Source organism: Hyperolius riggenbachi, chromosome 5 (assembly GCF_040937935.1).
Source record: "Hyperolius riggenbachi isolate aHypRig1 chromosome 5, aHypRig1.pri, whole genome shotgun sequence".
Lineage (NCBI taxonomy): Eukaryota > Metazoa > Chordata > Amphibia > Anura > Hyperoliidae > Hyperolius > Hyperolius riggenbachi.
In genome coordinates, this window is record NC_090650.1 from 395672258 (window position 1) to 395691307 (window position 19050).

The 19050-nt window shown below is 44.6% G+C and overlaps 1 protein-coding gene across 1 annotated transcript in view; it reads right to left on the reverse strand.

Annotated features, from left to right (window-relative positions):
* The window catches only part of MAF1 (MAF1 homolog, negative regulator of RNA polymerase III), a 43223-nt gene that overhangs the window by 12724 nt on the left and 11449 nt on the right, over positions 1–19050 (reverse strand). Inside the window, exons 2-3 of the mRNA XM_068237834.1 lie at positions 17214–17437; positions 8264–8372 (exon numbers count right to left, since the gene is read on the reverse strand). Coding sequence (XP_068093935.1) covers positions 8264–8346 — 83 coding nt within the window. The 5' untranslated portion in view covers positions 8347–8372; positions 17214–17437. The remainder of the gene's footprint in view (positions 1–8263; positions 8373–17213; positions 17438–19050) is intronic.

Here is a 19050-nt window from a genome sequence, read left to right on the forward strand (position 1 = left end):
AAGGATATGTAGACTACTATATTTACTCCCTTTAGACTAAAACTAGTCCTTGGTAAGAGTACTTGTAAAAGGTACAAACCGGAACAAAGAACATCTATCAGACCCTAGGCAATGTAAGTGTGGGTACATGTAAGAATGATGTGCAGGTACTCTGCATGGGAATGAGGAGATTGTAAACAGACAACACCTCTGTGTTCAATGTGCACAGCATTCTCAGTGGATTCCCTGCAGCTCTGTGGGGAGTGCATATGTAGAGTATAGTACTACTGTGTAACAAAGTAAACCTGAGACAGATGAAATTAAAGTTTTATACATACCTGGGGCTTCCTCCAGCCGCCTTCAGGATAATCAGTCCCTCGTTGTCCTCCTCCACCACCTGGATCTTCTGCTATGAGTCCAGGTACTTGAGCCAATCGGGCGTAGTGCGCATGCAAACACTCCGCCACCAGGAGAATACTACACCTGTGCAGCACTATTGCGCAGGTGCAGAATGTTCCTGGCTGTGGAAGCGGCATGCGGCCGGACAGCGCTGGCTGGCTGAATTACCAGGACTCATAGCAGAAGATCCGGGTGGTGGAGGACAGCGAGGGATTGATTAGCCTGAAGGGGGCTGGAGGAAGCCCCAGGTATGTATAAAACTTTACTTTTCATCCGCCTCAGTTACCCTTTAATTTGTATTCACCAAACCAAATTTTAACAACATATCAAATTATTTGATTTCATCAGCAAAGGGAGTGCATACATTTGCATAAATCCGCATCAATGCAGAATTATTTCCATCTCGTTGACCATCTCTATTAGTGACACAGCTACACATCAGGCTTTATTCTTACAGCATAGATGTTATTTAGTATATATATATATATATATATATATATATATATATATATATATATATATATATATATATATATATATATATATATATATATATATATATATATATATATATATATATATATATATATATATATATATATATATATATATATATATATATATATATATATATATATATATATATGAGATTCCTGTGTACACATCATATATACAGTCACAATCAGATATGTATATCTGACCTTAAAAATACGGGGACTGCTTTATTGAAGCAGCACAAGTAACTAATTTTGATTGGTTTATTTCATTTTTGTGGACTAAGCACAGCTATTACTGTATATATACATTATTTTTAGTGACTATTCTCTGAGAAAGACAACTTTACTTACGGTAACGTCTTTTCCGGTAGTCAGGAGGACAGCACCCCTGGATGAGACTTGTCTCCCTCCCCACCGTGGACAGGAACTGCAAAAGAAGAATTTGCATAAGCGACAGGCAGCCTGCTATATAAGCTACTTACTTGCTGCTATACTTCAGTAAATATAAAAGATAATACGGACATTAATAATGCTTATACAAACCTCTGATACTCCACCCAAAAAGGGCGGGTTGTAGGGGTGCTGTCCTCCTGACTACCGGAAAAGACGTTACCGTAAGTAAAGTTGTCTTTCCCGGATCGTCACTCGGACAGCACCCCTGGATGAGACGATATACTAGAGATCAGGCTTAGGGTGGGACCACTGCTTGCAGAACCTTCCTTCCAAAGGATAAATCTGTGCCTGCAGATACATTAAGTCGATAATGTTTCACAAACGTGTTATGACTCGACCATGTTGCAGCTCTGCATATCTGATCAATAGAGGCCCCTGCCCTCTCTGCCCATGACGTAGAGATACCTCTTGTAGAATGGGCCCTGACAGAAGAAGTTAACGTCTTCCCTTGCACCTGGTATGCTGATACAATTGCTTGCTTGATCCAACGTGCTAGGGTTGTCTTAGAAGCCTTATTTCCTCTTGACCTGCCTGCAAACAGGACAAAAATTGCGTCTGACTTCCTCCAAGAGTTAGTCCTTTCTAAATAATGTAATAAACATCTTCTTACGTCTAGAGAATGTAGTCTCTTTTCCTTATCATTTGTGGGATTCTCACAAAACGACGGAATATAAATTTCTTGGTTTCTGTGAAATGAGGAAACCACTTTAGGAAGGAATGCTTCATCCGGGCGTAATGTTACTCTATCTTCTGAAATAACACAATACGGCTCCTTTATGGATAAAGCTTGTAGCTCCCCTATCCTTCTTGCAGTAGTAATGGCTAGAAGAAAAATGGTTTTTAATGTTAGGAATTTGTCAGAGACCTGAGATAAAGGTTCAAATGGAGACTCGCATAGACCCTGTAAGACCGTATTGAGATCCCAAGCAGGTACTCTTGATCGTATAGATGGTTTTAGTCTTCTCAGTGCCTGAAAAAAACGAACTATATAATCTTCCTGTGCTAACTTTCTTTCCAGAAAAACACTCAGGGCTGATACCTGAACCTTCAGAGTACTAACACTGAGGCCCTTCTTATAGCCACATTGTAAAAACTCCAAAACTGACCTCAGTGATCTATTGTTAAAAGATCTGTTTGCACACCAGTCCTTAAAGACTCTCCATGCCTTCTGGTAGATTCCCCGAGTTACCTTTTTCCTACTATTGAGTAATGTTTCTGCCAGATCATCTGAGAAGCCCTTGGACTTTAGTATTTCCCACTCAGGTTCCAGGCTGATAGATGAAGTAGACTCAGATCTGGATGCAACACTGGGCCCTGGGACAACAGGTCCTGTATCAGTGGGAGTACTATTGGTTCTGATATTGCTAGAGACTGAAGTAATGTGAACCATGGACGTTTGGGCCACATTGGAGCAATCAATATGATTCTCGCCTTGTCCTGAATGATCTTCTTCAATACTCTTGAAAGTAATGGAATTGGAGGAAAAGCATACATCATCATTCCCTCCCAACTGATTGTGAACGCATCCACCGCCCAAGGTGAATCCTCCTGGTATAGGGCACAAAACTTCTGACATTTTGAGTTCTTTTTCCTGGCGAATAAATCCAGTTCTGGGCATCCCCACTGTGAAATTATCATCTGAAAGACCTTCTGGTTGAGTGACCACTCGTTCTGGTCCAGCCTCTCCCTGCTTAGATAATCCGCCACCTGGTTCGATGTCCCCTTTAGGTGACGTGCCTGTAGAGACTTGATATTGCTTTCTGACCAAAACATAATCTTTGATGTCTGCTTCCATAATATCTGACTTCTCGTGCCTCCCTGTCTGTTTAAGAATGCCACAACTGCCCTGTTGTCGGTCTTTATAGTTACATGCGATCCTCTGATCTGATCCTTGAAGTGTAGTAGTGCCATCCATACTGCTTCTAGTTCTCTGCTGTTTGATGACCTTGAGCTGATCTGTACAGACCACTGTCCCTGGGCTGGAAGAGCATCCAGGTGTGCTCCCCATCCCCATAAACTGGCATCCGTTGTGATTATCCTTTGTTCCGGGTAATTCCACAAATGACCTGTTAAAAAGTGAACCCGATCCTGCCACCACAACAGAGACACTTTTATGCTGTGAGGAATAGAGATCCTCCTGTCTAGCACTGTGAGGCTCCTGTTCCATGATCTGAGTATCCACAACTGTAGTACTCTTGCGTGGAATTGTCCCCACTGTACTGCGGGAAATGAGGCTGTTAGGAGTCCGAGTATTGCCATTGCTTTCCTCAGCGATATTGTTCTTGAGTTCTGAAAGGAAAAAACAGCGTTTAGAATGGCAAAAATCTTTCTATCAGGCATGAAGATCTTCTCCTTTCTAGTATCAATGTTAAAACCTAGAAACTCTATGACCTGGGATGGAACAAGGGAACATTTCTCCCAATTAATAAGCCAACCCAACTGCTGGAGATAATCTAATGTTGATAATGTCTGTGACCTTACCACTTCAGCTGAAGGGCCCCAAATCAAAAAATCATCTAAATATCCGAGGATATTGATTCCCCTCAGCCTAAGCTCGGCTAAAACCTCGGACATCACCTTGGTAAATAGCCATGGTGCAGAGGAAAGTCCAAAAGGAAGAGCAATAAACTGAAAATGTCTTACCTCTTCCTCCATGAACACTGCAAATCTTAGATACTGTTGAGATGATGGATGGATGGGCAGGTGAAGGTATGCGTCCTTGAGATCTATGGAAGCAAGAAAATCGTTTCTCTGCAAGAGATGAATCACAGATTTTATATTGTCCATCCTGAATTTTCTGTATTTCACATTTAGATTTAACTTTTTTAGGTTTAGGATAAACCGGTAAGTTCCCTGTGGCTTTTTTACTAGAAACACATGAGAATAGAACCCTTTTCCTCTCTGGCAGCTTGGTACATATCTTATTACCCCCTTCTCCTGAAGGGACAGGACCTCCTTCTGTAATGCCAGACACTTTCTTTGATCCTGGGGTTGTGGAGTAATGCAAAACCTTAGAGGAGGAGGATGACTGAACTCGATCTGATACCCCTCTGAAATAATCCTTAGCAACCACTGACTTGTGAACTGAGGCTGCCATACTTCCAAAAAGTTTGCAACCCTCCCCCCACTGGGATCCTGGCGTCATTGCTTATCCTGTCTCTTGGCAGGATTGAAGTTGGGTTTTGACTTCTGCGGTCTATACGGGGCCCAACGTTTACCCTTGGAAGATTTGGAGTCCTGCTCAGATCTGTTGGGGGGACGAAATGGCCGCTTATACTGAAATGGTCTTTTCTTTTCTGGAAAGTTTTTCTTTCTATCTGATGTTCTATCTAGTGTATCATCTAATTTTGATCCAAAAAGCAGCCCCCCCTCACATGGAATACCACACAGTTTTGATCTCGAGGAATTGTCACCATTCCAGGTTTTAACCCATATACCTCTTCTGGCTGAGTTAACTAAGGCAGTCGTTCTGGCCGTAAGTTTTACTGTGTCATCTGAAGCATCTATAATATAATTAGAGGCATTTAAAACTTTAGGAAAATCGTTAAGAATCTCTTCTCGGGAAACACCGGAAGCGATCTTATTCTGTATTTCTAACAGCCATGTCTTCAATGATCTACTCACTGCTGTTGAAGCTACAGCGGGTTTAAATGTCAAGGAAGAGGATTCCCATGCTCTACGCAGAAGGTTGTCCATCTTTTTGTCGATTGGATCCTTCAGACTTCCAAAATCCTCAAATAATAAGTCCGTTTTCTTTGACACCTTTGAAAAAGATGGGTCCAACCTAGGCGGAGGACCCCAAAACCCCTGATCCTCTGGAGAAAAAGGGTAACGATTGGATAAGGACCTAGGCCAGAAGGCCCGCTTCTCAGGGTTATCCCATTCCTTCTTAATCATACCCTTTAAGGTGGAATGGACTGGGATAAACTGAGGCTGGGGTTCCGCCAAAGTTCTGTACATCTCATCCAAAGGCGTCAAAGATTTTCTCTCTGTCTTGATACCCATTGTATCATACATAGCACTTAATAAGTCCTTCATTAAATCAGCAGAGAAAGCAAATTTCGATCTATCAGAATTAGAGATTTCCCCATCTGATGGATGATCCAATTCAGAAATCTCCCCCTCAGATAATTCTGAATCCTCCACCTCGCTTTCTCTTCTACGTTTAGAACCGGAGGGCCCCGACTGAGATAAATCCAATACAGGAGATGCTGGAATAGTAACTACAGGCACTGTGTCCATATCTCCACCAGTTCCTGGGACTTCCGAAGGAACTATAGGATTTGAAGCAATGGCAGATTCCTTAATCTCTTTTATTGCTGTAGACATTTCTGACCTCATCCAGCCCATTAAATCTTTAAATATGACGGGTGACTCATCTTTAACCACCTTTTCTGTACAGTTCTGACACAGCTTTTTGGAAGATGAAGATAAACGACCGTTACATATTGCACATTTCTTCTCAGACCTGTTTGAACCATGCTGACTGGTTTGAGCAGCAGCCTTGTCAGGCCTTTCAGACTTTTCATTTTTATCAGATTTGTCCGACTTGTCATGTTTTTTAGGCTATAAAAAAACACAAACAAGGAACAAATATTACTAGAGGTTTTATATTATATATCAAACAAGCAGGAGTATTTTCAAGTACCACATCTACTTGCCAGAGAGGGGTCTTGGCCAGACTTCGCAGACTGCAAAGGAGCTGAACCTGAAGCGTCCTCCATGATTGCCAGCAACATCTGAATCATGGACTCACCTCTAGCTTAAATACACATAAGCAGACCCAGCTGAAGACAATCAATGCTACCCTTGTTGCATAATTTATGTTAATCAGCCTCACATACCTTGATGAATCAGCCTGCAGGCTGACTGCATATCACCGCCGCGGCCCCTGCCGCTTGGTCAGGCATTTTAATTGGAATCAGCTGTTCGGCTGATTCGCTTCTCACCGCCGCGGCCCCTGCCGCTCTGCAGACCTCAGATCACGCGGGACGCCAGCGCGTGACTACTTCCGGGTGAACCGGAAGTGACCTTCTTCATGCGCGCGCCTGCGCGCATAACACAGCCGCCTTCACTGGAGAAGCCTCCCATACGCTGCAGGACTCCCCACTGATCACTGCTCAGCTCTGATGGGAGTCCTGCTACACGCTGCCCCTGCCGACTGACACGGATGGCACCCTGGAGACCTCTCCCTCCGCTCCGTCCGGGACAGGAAACTATACTGAAGTATAGCAGCAAGTAAGTAGCTTATATAGCAGGCTGCCTGTCGCTTATGCAAATTCTTCTTTTGCAGTTCCTGTCCACGGTGGGGAGGGAGACAAGTCTCATCCAGGGGTGCTGTCCGAGTGACGATCCGGGAAATATAACATTTTATCATATTTTCTATTTTAATTACAGCTACAAATTCATTAGGAGTCGGAGTCGGTGCATTTTTTCCCGACTCCGACTCCAGGCACCCAAAATTGCCCGACTCCACGACTCCGACTCCACGACTCGACAGCCCTGGAAAAATCAATGGCCTGTTCACAGTGCCCACGTTGCGTTACGCAGTAACGCTGCGCCATAACCGAACGTACTGCATGCAGTACTTTATAAGCGGCAGAGCCGCGTTAGACTGCTTGCACATGCTCAGTAACGTTGGGAAGGAGCGGAGAGCGGCCAGGCACATGGCTAATTAATATTCACTGCACTCAGTGACGTGCAGTGTTTACTTCCTGGAGCGGCCGATCTGTGCGGCGATTGGCCGGCGGGACCACGTGATGCCGCATGCGTCACAGACGCCAAAGTGAGCTGCACAACGCGGCTCACTCTGACGTCCACCTTAGAGAGCACAAGGCGTTACGTTAGGGGCACGTTATGCGACCATAACGTCCCCTAAAACGCAACGTCCTGGTGTGAAACCAGCCTAAGTGCTGGGGCTGCCGCACATCTAATTTTTTCCGGGTTTTAGGGTCAAAAAAAAAAAAAAAAAAAAAAAAAAAAAAAAAAAAACTGCTTTTAAACCCTAAAATCTGGAAATAATCATACTGGTGAAGTAGCAGGATGATCATCAGTATAATAAAAACAGAACAGAGAAGGAAGTTGTAGGCTGAAATGTAAAGGTTGCAGTAGTCTGCAATGCTATCAATTATTACAAACCAGGTCACGGTCTTGAAATAACGCTCTGTACAGACATGGTGTTCGGCTATAGCTGAGCATCAGGTATGGTCATTGTACGGAGGCAATAACTGATTACTGGAGTTAAGTCAAGCAGTCAAGGGATATGGAGGCTGCCATTTATTTCCCTTTAACAATACCAGTTGCCTGGCAGCCCTGCTGATCTATTTAGCTGCAGTAGTGTCTTACCAACAACAGAAACAAGCATGCAGCTAATCTTCTTAGATCTGACAATGTCAGAAACACCTGACCTGCTGCATGCAACAATACCAGTTACTCATCAGAACAGTTGATCTTCTGGCATTGGTTCACACTGCAAAACTATTTTTAAGGGAATATGCGTTTTTGCACGATTTTGATTTTTTTGAAAGTCGAAACACTGCTGTGAGAACACCCTCATAGGGTAACACTACACTAGCGTTTGTCGATTGCTGTGAACCAGCCCTGAGGGCTGGGGCCCAATAGGAGCGCTTGTTGATCACCGGCAATTGGCAAAGCGCTACGCCAGTGGATCTTTATGGGTGTTGTTCCACTAGCAGCATAGCGATCACAGAGCAATCACAAAACGCTGCTTGCAGCAATCCGATCAGTGGCTGTAGTAGCCAAATCACAACCACTCAGGAATCTCAGTGAAATTGCAGCACTTCTGCCCATTTAGCAAATTGTGGTCCGCTTTCAATTGCCGCAAAGCGCCCATAATGGGTCCCAGCCGAGTGTCTACAAAGTGCTGAACGAAGGTCTCCTTTGACCTCTTCTCTTAGCGCTCATCAGTTGCTCACCTCCCTATAATATGCGTGTCCCCGGTCTCCACACACAGCTGGGAGTTCACAGCTTCAAAACAAGAATTCTCCAGCAACTTCATCTTGAGGTCTCCAGGTGTTACAGAGCCTGAAACACAGCAAAACAGAAATTACAGGAGTCACCAGGCAGGGGGAACAAAAACTGTGAGGGCTGGAACCCACTAGAGCAAATTTTTGAGCGTTTATGGAGCGAAAAAAAAAAAAAAAAAAAAAAAAAAAAAAAAAAAAAAAAAAAAAAAAAAAAAAAAAAAAAAAAATCGCTAGCGATTGCAATGAGCAAAACCGCAATACATGAATTTTGGTAGCGTTTGCACTTCAAAGTATTGAAGCGCTGGCAAATCACTCATGAATCGCTACACAGAGATTTGAGTGCGATTTTATATTACTGTAAACAAAAAAATATGATACATTGAAAGGACCAATCAGAATTAAAGTCGCTACACAATCGCTGGCAAAAAGCTTACACTTCTTAAGATGGCTCCCAAAAGCACTGGAAACCGCTCATTAAATCCCTTACAAAAAAAACTTATTAAAAACGCTAGCGATTGTGCTAGCGATTTTTTTTAGCAGGTTCCAGGCCTGAAGCTGCCCCCCCCCCCACAATAAGCACACACACAAAAAAGTGTGCAGTTTAGGTTTGGAAGAGAATAGCATTTTTTTCTCCAGATGGTGATGCCACCCAACACCCCCACAATATCCTGCCACAGCCATGAAACCGGCATGGCTGGATAGTGTTACATTTGTATTGCAACAATCATTGGTTTTTAGAAGAGGTCAAACGTTCACTCACGTCAACTCCCCCACCACGACAGTGAATGCTTGAGCCCAACTAAAAGTACCCCTGAGGTACACATACCATGCACTGAGAATCTAAGCTTTAAAAGGGGAACTGTAGTGAAAATTACAATGAATAAAAAGTGATAATTTTTTTTTTCTACAAAATTTATAGATTTAGTCAGTGTTTGCCGAGCCGTTATTTCCCACAATGCAATGAGGCTCAGACAGCAAACTGTCAGGACCAGGGTCATGACATCACAGTGGGAGGGGTTTTGCCACAATAGTAGCCATACAGAGCCCCCTGATTATCTATTTGAGAAAAGGTAAAGCTCTCTCATGGGAAAGGGGATTATCAGCTACTGATTGGGATCAAGTTCAATCCTGGGTTAAAGTTCCTTTTTAAATATCGTTTAGATGACAATTTAGCCTTTGTGTCATCAGTCACACCTGCAGACATACCTGCCGTCACTTGAACAATGGCTCATCCTGTTATTTGCAGCCAAGTGGTGCTATGAATACACCAGACTGCTGTTTATCTCCGCCTACACATCTATAGACAAACTACAATCTTCACAAGTATGCCATTATCCAACTACGAATGGAGGAAGTGACCTACTTCTACAGACACCGGCCTTTCCAATGATTCTAATCTTCTCCAATATTCATCTGAAAGATTGTGACTCAGCACCTGAGCATCTACAGGGCAGCCAAACAAGACTTTCTATACAGCCAGCTGAGCTATTAAGGATGTAGTGAATTCTGGAGTCTGTGTAGAGGCCTTTTAGGAGGCTCGGTGTCACTCGCAATACTGATTGCCCGAAAAGATCATTCTGCACACATTACTAAAAACGTGTCAAGGCTGGAAACCACTAGAGCGATTTTTGAGCGTTTAGGGAGCGATTCAAAAAACGCTAGCGATCTCCCTAAACGCTCAGCTAATGTTACTGGATGGGCCAAATTCCACTGGAGCGATTGCCATTAACAAAATCGCAAACTCAGGACATGCAGCATTTTTGAGCTTAAGCATCTTGCGTTAGCGTTTCTGCAATGTAAAGTATATAAATGCTGGCGTAATCGCTCATGAATATACAGATAGATTTTGCTAGCATTTTTTAAATTACTGCAAACTGTATAAAAAAAAAAAAAAAAAAAAAATACACACAATATATAAAATTGAAAGGATCAATCAGAATTAAAAATGCTAATCGCAAATCGCTACACAATCGTTGGCAAAATGCTTACACTTTTAAAAATTGCTAAAAAAAAACAAAACAAAAAAAAAAAAAAAACACACAAAAAACAAAGCCAGAAAACGCTCATGACATCACTTACAAAACATTCATTAAAAACTCTAGCGATTGCATCATCAGAGTTTATGAAACCAACTCCAGATACCCAAAACTGCTCCGACTCATTATGGTGCCCATACGCAGGATAAAAATGGCAAATTTTCCCGTGTATCAAAACGATCGGATGAAAGTCAAAAATAATCTTTCTTCGATCAAAACAAACGATTATCCCATTTTTTTTTTCAATAAAAATCTGATCAGACATGTTGGAAAAAATCGTTATATTCGATCAAATTGTACCATGTTTGGGCACCATTAGTCAAATTTTCACAAAGGCTATGGATTTTGGAGGAAAAAAAAAAAAAAAAAAAAAAAAGTATTTATCCGTCAGCCGGGCGCATCCTCTAGGTGGCGACAAAACTCCAGAGTTACATCTTTCCCTACTAGCCATGTCGGCCTGGAGGGGGAATAGTAATTAGCGCCAGCTGCCTGATGCGCCCGGCTAACGGATAAGTACAAAAAAAAAAAAAAAAAACTTACACACCATCCACCTCCTCAGTTTAAACCTCTGACTCCAGGTACCCAAAATTGGTCCGACTCCCTGGAGCAGGTGCAAAGTGGATGGAGCACACCCACTTAGCTGATGCTCTTAGGCCTGGTGCACACCAAAACCCGCTAGCAGATCCGCAAAATGCTAGTAGATTTTTAAACGCTTTTCCTTATTTTTCTGTAGCATTTTCCTTATTTTTCACCTAGCATTTTGCGGTTTTGGGATGCGTTTTTGGTGTAGTAGATTTCATATATTGTTACAGTAAAGCTGTTACTGAACAGCTTCAGTAACAAAAACACCTGCAAAACCGTTCTGAACTGCAGTTTTTCAGAGCGGTTTGCGGTTTTCCTATACTTTACATTGGAGGCAGAAACGCCGCCACAATCCAAAATCTGCAGCAGCCCGGGAGTATGCGTTTCAGCAAACCGCCTCCCGCTCTGGTGTGACCCACCCCATTGAGATACATTGACCAAGCGTATCCGCAGCCGCAAGCGCCTGTAAAAAACGCCTGAAAACCCGCTCGGTGTGCACCAGCCCTTTGTACATTTTGCATCTGCTCAAGTGGGAACCGAGCCTAGTGCAGTGTATTTGGACACCACATTTGGACACATACAGCAATGCACCGGCTGAACTGTAAACATTGCGATAGGTGGTGCGCTGCAGAAAGCCGCGTTACAAAGAGCCTGTTACGCAGCAGCGTACCACTGAACCTCACCTTATATTGACCATCCCTACTTTGCAGCCTTATTTAACAGCGCCTAGACTGAAATACACACACATTCAGCCCCCATGCAAACATTCCAAAGCGGCCACATACCTCATGCTGTGATGGGGCAGGCTGATTATATACATGAATTGGACTGAAGTAAAACAATCCTTCAAGTGAACCCGAGGTGAGAGGTATATGGAGGCTGCCATATTTATTTCCTTTAAAGCAGCACTAGTTACCGTATTTCGCGCCGTATAAGACGCTTCGGAATATAAGACGCACCTAGGTTTAGGGGGCAAAAAACAAGGAAAAAAATAAATATACTAAACCTGGTGCGTCCATGTTCCAGGAGCGTCTTGTTGATGTTCTCCCCCAATTGGTGTCGTACTGTGTCCCCTTCTGTCCCAAGTGTGTGTACTACTGTCCCCAGTATGTCAGTGTGTGTCCTGCTGTCCCCAGTATGTCCCCTGCTGCCCCCAGTAAGTCCTTAATGTGTGTTCTGCTGTCCCCAGTATGTCCCCTGCTGCCCCCAGTAAGTCCCCAATGTGTGTTCTGCTGTCCCCAGTATGTCTCTGGTATATACCCTGCTGTCCCCAGTATGTCCCTAGTGTGTCTTGCTGTCCCAGGAATGTTCACTGCTGTCCCTATAGTGTATGTCCTGCTGTCCCCAGTACGTGTCCTGCTGTCTTCATTATGTCCCTAGTGTGTGTCATTCTGTCCCTAGGTGTCCCCATTTTGCCTACCGTGTACATCCCCGTGTGGTCCGCAAACACCCGCCGCTTGTGACTATGTTCCCCCTGGGTGGTCCACAACTGCCGCGTATATGTCCGCAAACACCCGCTGCTTGTGTACAATTCCCCCCTCTGTGGTCCGCAACTGCCCGCTTTGCCCTGACATGTGTCGCCGCTGTCCCCCTGTGTAAATAGCTGGACCCCGCTCATCTTACCGAAGTCAGTGCCTTCTGCGGGGATCGGAGACCCGCTTGTACCATCACTTGTGTCGCCGCTGTCCCCCGGTGTAAATAACTGGACCGCGCTCATCTTACCTAAGTCAGTGCCTTCTGCGGGGATCGGAGACCTGGCTTCACACACGCGGCTCCCCCTAGTGAAGGCTTCTGCTGATGACGCAGCAGAAGCAATTACTAGAGTGGAAGTGCGGAAGTGAAGCCAGGTCTCCGATCCCCGCAGAAGGCACTGACTTAGGTAAGATGAGCGCGGTCCAGTTATTTACACCGGGGGACAGCAGCGACACAAGTGATGGTACAAGCGGGTCTCCGATCCCCGCAGAAGGCACTGACTTCGGTAAGATGAGCGGGGTCCAGCTATTTACACAGGGGGACAGCGGCGACACATGTCAGGGCAAAGCGGGCAGTTGCGGACCACAGAGGGGGGAATTGTACACAAGCAGCGGGTGTTTGCGGACATATACGCGGCAGTTGTGGACCACCCAGGGGGAACATAGTCACAAGCGGCGGCGGGTGTTTGCGGACCACACGGGGAGCAATGAGCACACACGGGGCAGTGCAGGGAATCCCCGACGTGGCGGCGGGTTGCGGTTTGGAAGTCGGGGATTCCCTGCCTTTGCCGTATAAGACGCAGGGACTTTTTCTCCCCATTTTTTGGGGAGAAAAAGTGCGTCTTATACGGCGGAAAATACGGTACCTGCCAGGCCTGCTGATCTATTTGGCTGCAGTAGTGTCGGAATAACACCAGAAACAAGCATGCAGCTAATCATAATGTCAGAAACTCCTGATCTGCTGCATCCTTGTTCAGGGGCTGTGGCTGAAAGTATTAGAGGCAGAGGATCAGCAGGAGACAGGCAACTGGTATTGCTTAACCATCCTGGCGTTCTATTAAGATCGCCAGGGCGGCTGCGGGAAGGTTTTTTTGGTACTTATCCGTTAGCCGGGCGCATCCTCTAGGTGGCGACAAAACTCCACCAGAGTTACATCTTTCCCTACTATCCATGTCGGCCTGGAGGGGGAATAGTAATTAGCTCCACCTGCGCCCGGCTAACGGATAAGTACCTTTTTTTTTTATAAAATGAGCGGCCCTCGTTTTGCTTTTCTCGTCGCCATGGCGTCGAGCGGAGTGACGTCATGGACGTCAGCCGCCTTCCTGACGTCAGCCGCCTCCGATCCAGCCCTTAGTGCTGGCTGGAACTGATTGGTCCGGCTGCACAGGGCTTGGGCGGTTGGGGGGACCCTCTTTCGCCGCTGCTCGCGGCGGATCGCCGCAGAGTGGCGGCGATCAGGTAGCACACGCGGCTGGCAAAGTGCCGGCTGCGTGTGCTGCTTTTTATTTGGCGAAAATCGGCCCAGCAGGGCCTGAGCGGCACCCTCCGGCGGTAATGGACGAGCTGAGCTTGTCTATACCGCTCAGGAGGTTAAAAGAAAATAAATATGGCAGCCTCCATATCAGTCTCACCTCGGGTTCACTTTCAAATAAAATTTCACACTGCACATGTGACTAGAACAGCACAAACACGATTGCCAAACATGAAGCAGTCCTCCCCGTGACCCAATTTTACCCATGCAAGAGTTACAAGCCAGCCACTAAAAAACATCACAACACAACACACACGTGTAAGCATGCTGGATGCTGTCTGACTTCTGTTCTCCATCCTTAGTGAGCCAACCCCCAGCTATCTACAAAATAACAGTTTTATATATGACTAGATTGGCCTGTATCCCAATTATTACAGCTCTATTGTGTATTGACCATTGGCTCTATTCACACATTTTCTGCATGCGGAAATGCACTTGCAGTAAATTCCCGACTGAAATAAGACTTTGACATACACAAAAATGAACGCTTTTTTTACCGCATGCGTAATTGTACGCATTGTTTACACATATGCGTAAAATGTGCGGTAAACGTCTGCAAGTCAGTAATTCTGGAGGGGGGCTGGGGAAATTTGCAGAAGTTATCACTGATGGTAATATAGCGGTCAAAAATCTCTTACCGCATGTGTGATTGTGAATAGAGCCCCAAGTCTTCACATAGCTAACCATACTTTGGCATTCAGTGCAGGGAGACAGCCTCTCTTTTGGTGGGAAGTGGAAACAGAATGCACTTTCTCCTGTGGTGAAGGAACCTCCCTCACACACCTGCTAGTCGTTACTTGATTAGGACATCTTCCAGAAGCCCTTGAACATGACACCAATCCTGGCTCTGCTGGGAGGACATATATCCCAGCTGTATGTGTTTATTATAAAACAAGTCTGACAGCTCCAAAACTGCCCACAGGCAGATGTAATCATGAGGTAACAGGCGCTATAGAAACAGTCCTTCTTCCCCCCCCCCCTCCCCCTTATCACAGTCAGCCACATTTATTAATCTCCCCACAGCCTGTTGCCTCTCGCACTGCACTAGTATGGGATATCCGATGACTCTCCTGCCCACAGCCCTCTCACACAGTAAGGGCCTGTTCAGATCACAAATGCGGATGGCCATGCGTGCGGAACGCGTGCGGACCGCAACGCGTACAAACGCATGGCCATCCGCGTTTGTGTGCGTTGCATGGCTGATCCCATCACTGAAAAGTAAATGGGACAACCACGCGTTTTAGCAAAATCTGCGTGCAGCATGCGTTCCCGGACCGCACAGGTCCGGAACGCATGCAGTGTGAACATCAGACATTGCACTCTATGCAATGTCTGATGTCGTGCGTATCGGCCACCTGCACGCGTTTCCAAAACGCGGCTGGAAACGCGTGCAGTGTGAACGGGCCCTAAGGCCTTCTTTCCATGGACTGTTGAGCTGTGTGCTCTGCAAGCAGTTACCAGGCAGAAGAAGTTGTGAGAGTTTGAGAGGCATTTCACTGCCTATCAACAGTCCATGAAAAGGAGGCCTTACACAGAAAGATGAAACTTATTATTTCTGCATTTGTTTTTGGCCAATCACAGTTCATCAGGAACCCACCACAATCCATTGCAAATCAGTTGCCACACAAGGGGGGGGGGGGGGGGGGGGGGGGGGGGAAGATTCATTAAGCATCGCAGCTTAAAGGGGCACTACAGCGAAAAACTGTAAAATTTAAATTATGTGCAAACATATACAAATAAGTACATTTTTTACAGAGTAAAATGAGCCATAAATTACTTTTCTCCTATGTTGCTGTCACTTACAGTTGGTAGTAGAAATCTGACAGAATTGACAGGTTTTGGACTAGTCTATCTCTTTATAGGGGATTCTCAGGGATATATTTGTTTTCAAAAGCTCAGTGAATAGCAGTTGCTCTGTCCAACTGTGAGGGGAAAAAAAAAAAAAAAAAAAAAAAAAAAAAAAAAAAAAAAAAAGGGGCACCGTCAGAAGACGGAGCCGAAGCTGCTTTTAAAACACAATCATTCGGCCTCCAGCAATAGCTGGAAGCCGAATTATATTATTCCCCACTATCCATGGCGGCCTGGAGGGGGGCAATAGTAATTAACACGGCCCAGACTTGCACAGAAGCAGGATCAGCCATAGGCCTCTTGCACACTGCATGCATTTCCGATTCAGATTCCGCTTTTTAATCTTTACTGCATGCTGCGTTTTTTTTCTCCATTTTTTTCTGTTGAATGTATTCAGAGAAAAATCGGAATCAGAAAACTGATTTGCAGTGTGCAGGGAGCAATATACCGGCTGTATCCTGCGCCCAAGTCTACCGGCACAGATTTCAAAATGTATGCACAGCAGGATAGAGTAACAAGCTGTTCCATGTAGTGAGGGCATTACAATAGAAGAGGCATCCCAGACAACTTTAGATGTACATGTTTTGTTATACTGCCTCTGCTTGCTCTGAATCTGTCCATTAGTCTTTCTTAACATTCTATTTAATTGCCACAGCTTAGAAGAACTTCAAGAAACTTTACAAATGCCATGCTTGGGTTATTTTTCCCCACATCTTTAAAATATGAACCCAAGAGGTTAAACAGCCACATAGCCTAAGGTATTCAGGGGAAGTCTGTTTTGTTCAGTGTTCGCTCTGCTGTCGCCTGGGGGGTTTAAAAGCTTGTCCTGCCGGCAAAGGCCGCAGGTCCTATCAGATTCAATCATTCAGACTTGCAGGAGAACAGGCGCCGTTTCTATTGGCTCCCTGCTCCTGTCAGTCACAGCTGCCTCTGCTTGTGAGTCACGGCTCCCAGCACAGTCTCCGCACTCTTTTCGCCACTTCAAAGCAGACTGTATTGCTTTGTGGCTTTACCGCTTGTTGTAGGTTTTATCAATTGACATTTACTGACATTTGTTGAGGTATTTACCGCACAAGTCAGTAATTTACCTCACTGCTCGGCATTTTCTCTACTACAGCTGCTTCAGGGAAAAGCTCATGCAGCCTCCCTGAGGTGCTAGGCTCTACTACAGCTTCTTCAGGGAATAGTTCACCTAACCTCCCTGAGGCGCTAGTCTCTACTACAGCTTCTTCAGGGAAAAGTTCACCCAGCCTCTCTGAGGCGCTAGGCTCTACTACACCTCATTAGAGCTTGTACTCTTTACATGCCTGAAGAAGCGGGAATATACCTGCAGATGTGTTAGGAAGAATTGAGCAGCAGGCAATTTGAGTGGTCGGCATTCATAGTCATCACTCAATCATCGTGAAGCAACTATCATTCTGAATCCGTACCTGATTATAAGTATGTCCAGCTTCTGTCAGTAACAAGCACTGTTCCACTTCTCAGTAAAAGCCACGCTCAGATACTCCTCTTCACTCTCCCTTCAGTATTTCTGGCTCGCACTCGGTCTTCTCCCGGACGTTTCACAATGACTCGGTACAAAATGCAGCTGAGCTCTCAGCGACGACATTACTGCGACCCCCGAACACACGGCACCGGGCGACAGCAAGAGATTCTGCTAGGAAAGATACAAGTTATTCAATGATTCTCTGACAACAGCCCCACATAATTCACTTCTCCTGTTAAAGAAACCAGTAAACAGATGTGAACTACGGGTAGTTCGGCTACTCTTAATCAAAATGACAAGTAGGTTAACTTATCTATGAAGTAATAAGAAAGTGAGGAGAGATCGCTACAACCCACCGCAAACTGGCAGTGCTGGACCAAGGTAAGCCAGACCCAGTGAAGATAATCTTAAAGGAAGGTGGTCCGCACAATGCCACACTTAACGGACGTGTCCAGACACAACATCACATGCACAATGCCGACATGGTTCTGACCTGCTGGTCCTTAACCAGTTCACCCCCAAGGGTTTTTATCCTAACGGACCAGAGCAATTTTCACCTGTCAGTGCTCCTCCCTTTTATTCCCTGATAACTTTATTACTACTTATCACAAGAAAATGATCAATACCTCGTTTTTTTCGCCACCAATTAGGCTTTCTGTGGATAGTACATTTTGCTAAGATTTTTTTTATTCTAAATGAGTTTTAATGAGAAAAATAGAAGAAAAAAATTATTATGTCTCAGTTTTAAGCCATTATAGTTTTAAAATTAAACATTCTCCTGTGGATAAAACAAACACGTTTTATTTGCCCAGTTTTCCCGATTATTAAACCGTTTAAATTATGTCTCTATCACAATGTATGGCGACAGTATATTATTTTGAAATATAAGTGTTATTTTTCTGTTCTGTTTTTTTTTTGTTCTGGCCATAATTACAAGCCCCTATGTAATAAATTAAAATTAATTCTCCCCCATAAAATATAGATTAAAAAAAGCGGAGTCCCTAAAGGTTTTTTTTTTTTTTTTTTTTTTTTTTTTTTTTTTTTTTTTTTTTTTACACACACACACACACACACACACACACACACACACACACACACACACACACACACACACACACACACACACACACACACACACACACACACACACACACACACACACACACACACACACACACACACACACACACACACACACACACACACACACACACTTTATTTAATTGTTATATTTTCTGTTTATGTGAATGGACGTAGCCGCAGTTCGCGGTCACGTCCATTCCCTCCAGGCACTGCGATTGGGTAGATGACCGGTCGGTCCTCTTCCCCAATCACTCAGCATGGGATCCCGACGGAAACGGCGGCGGGAATGCGCGACGTATTAAAACGTCATGTTGCCGTTAATAGAGGTAAGCATGATGTTTGAATACGTTAGGATGGCGGTAAATGGTTAAAGGGGAACTTCAGCCTAAACAAATACTGTCATTTAGTTACATTAGTTAGGTTAATTAAAATAGATCTCTTAAAGGGAATGTCCAAGCAAAATAAAAAAATTAGTTTCACTTACCTGGGGCTTCTACCAGCCCCATGCAGCCATCCTGTGCCCTCGTAGTCACTGCTGCTCCAGTCCCCCGCTGGCAGTCGGCGGGACGCATTGTGTACATTTTTACGCATTCCCGCTAGTGTAGGAACATTAACACATACATTTTTACGCATTACTGGTTCAATGCGTACAATTTTACGCATTGAACCAGTAATGCGTAAAAATGTATGTGTTAATG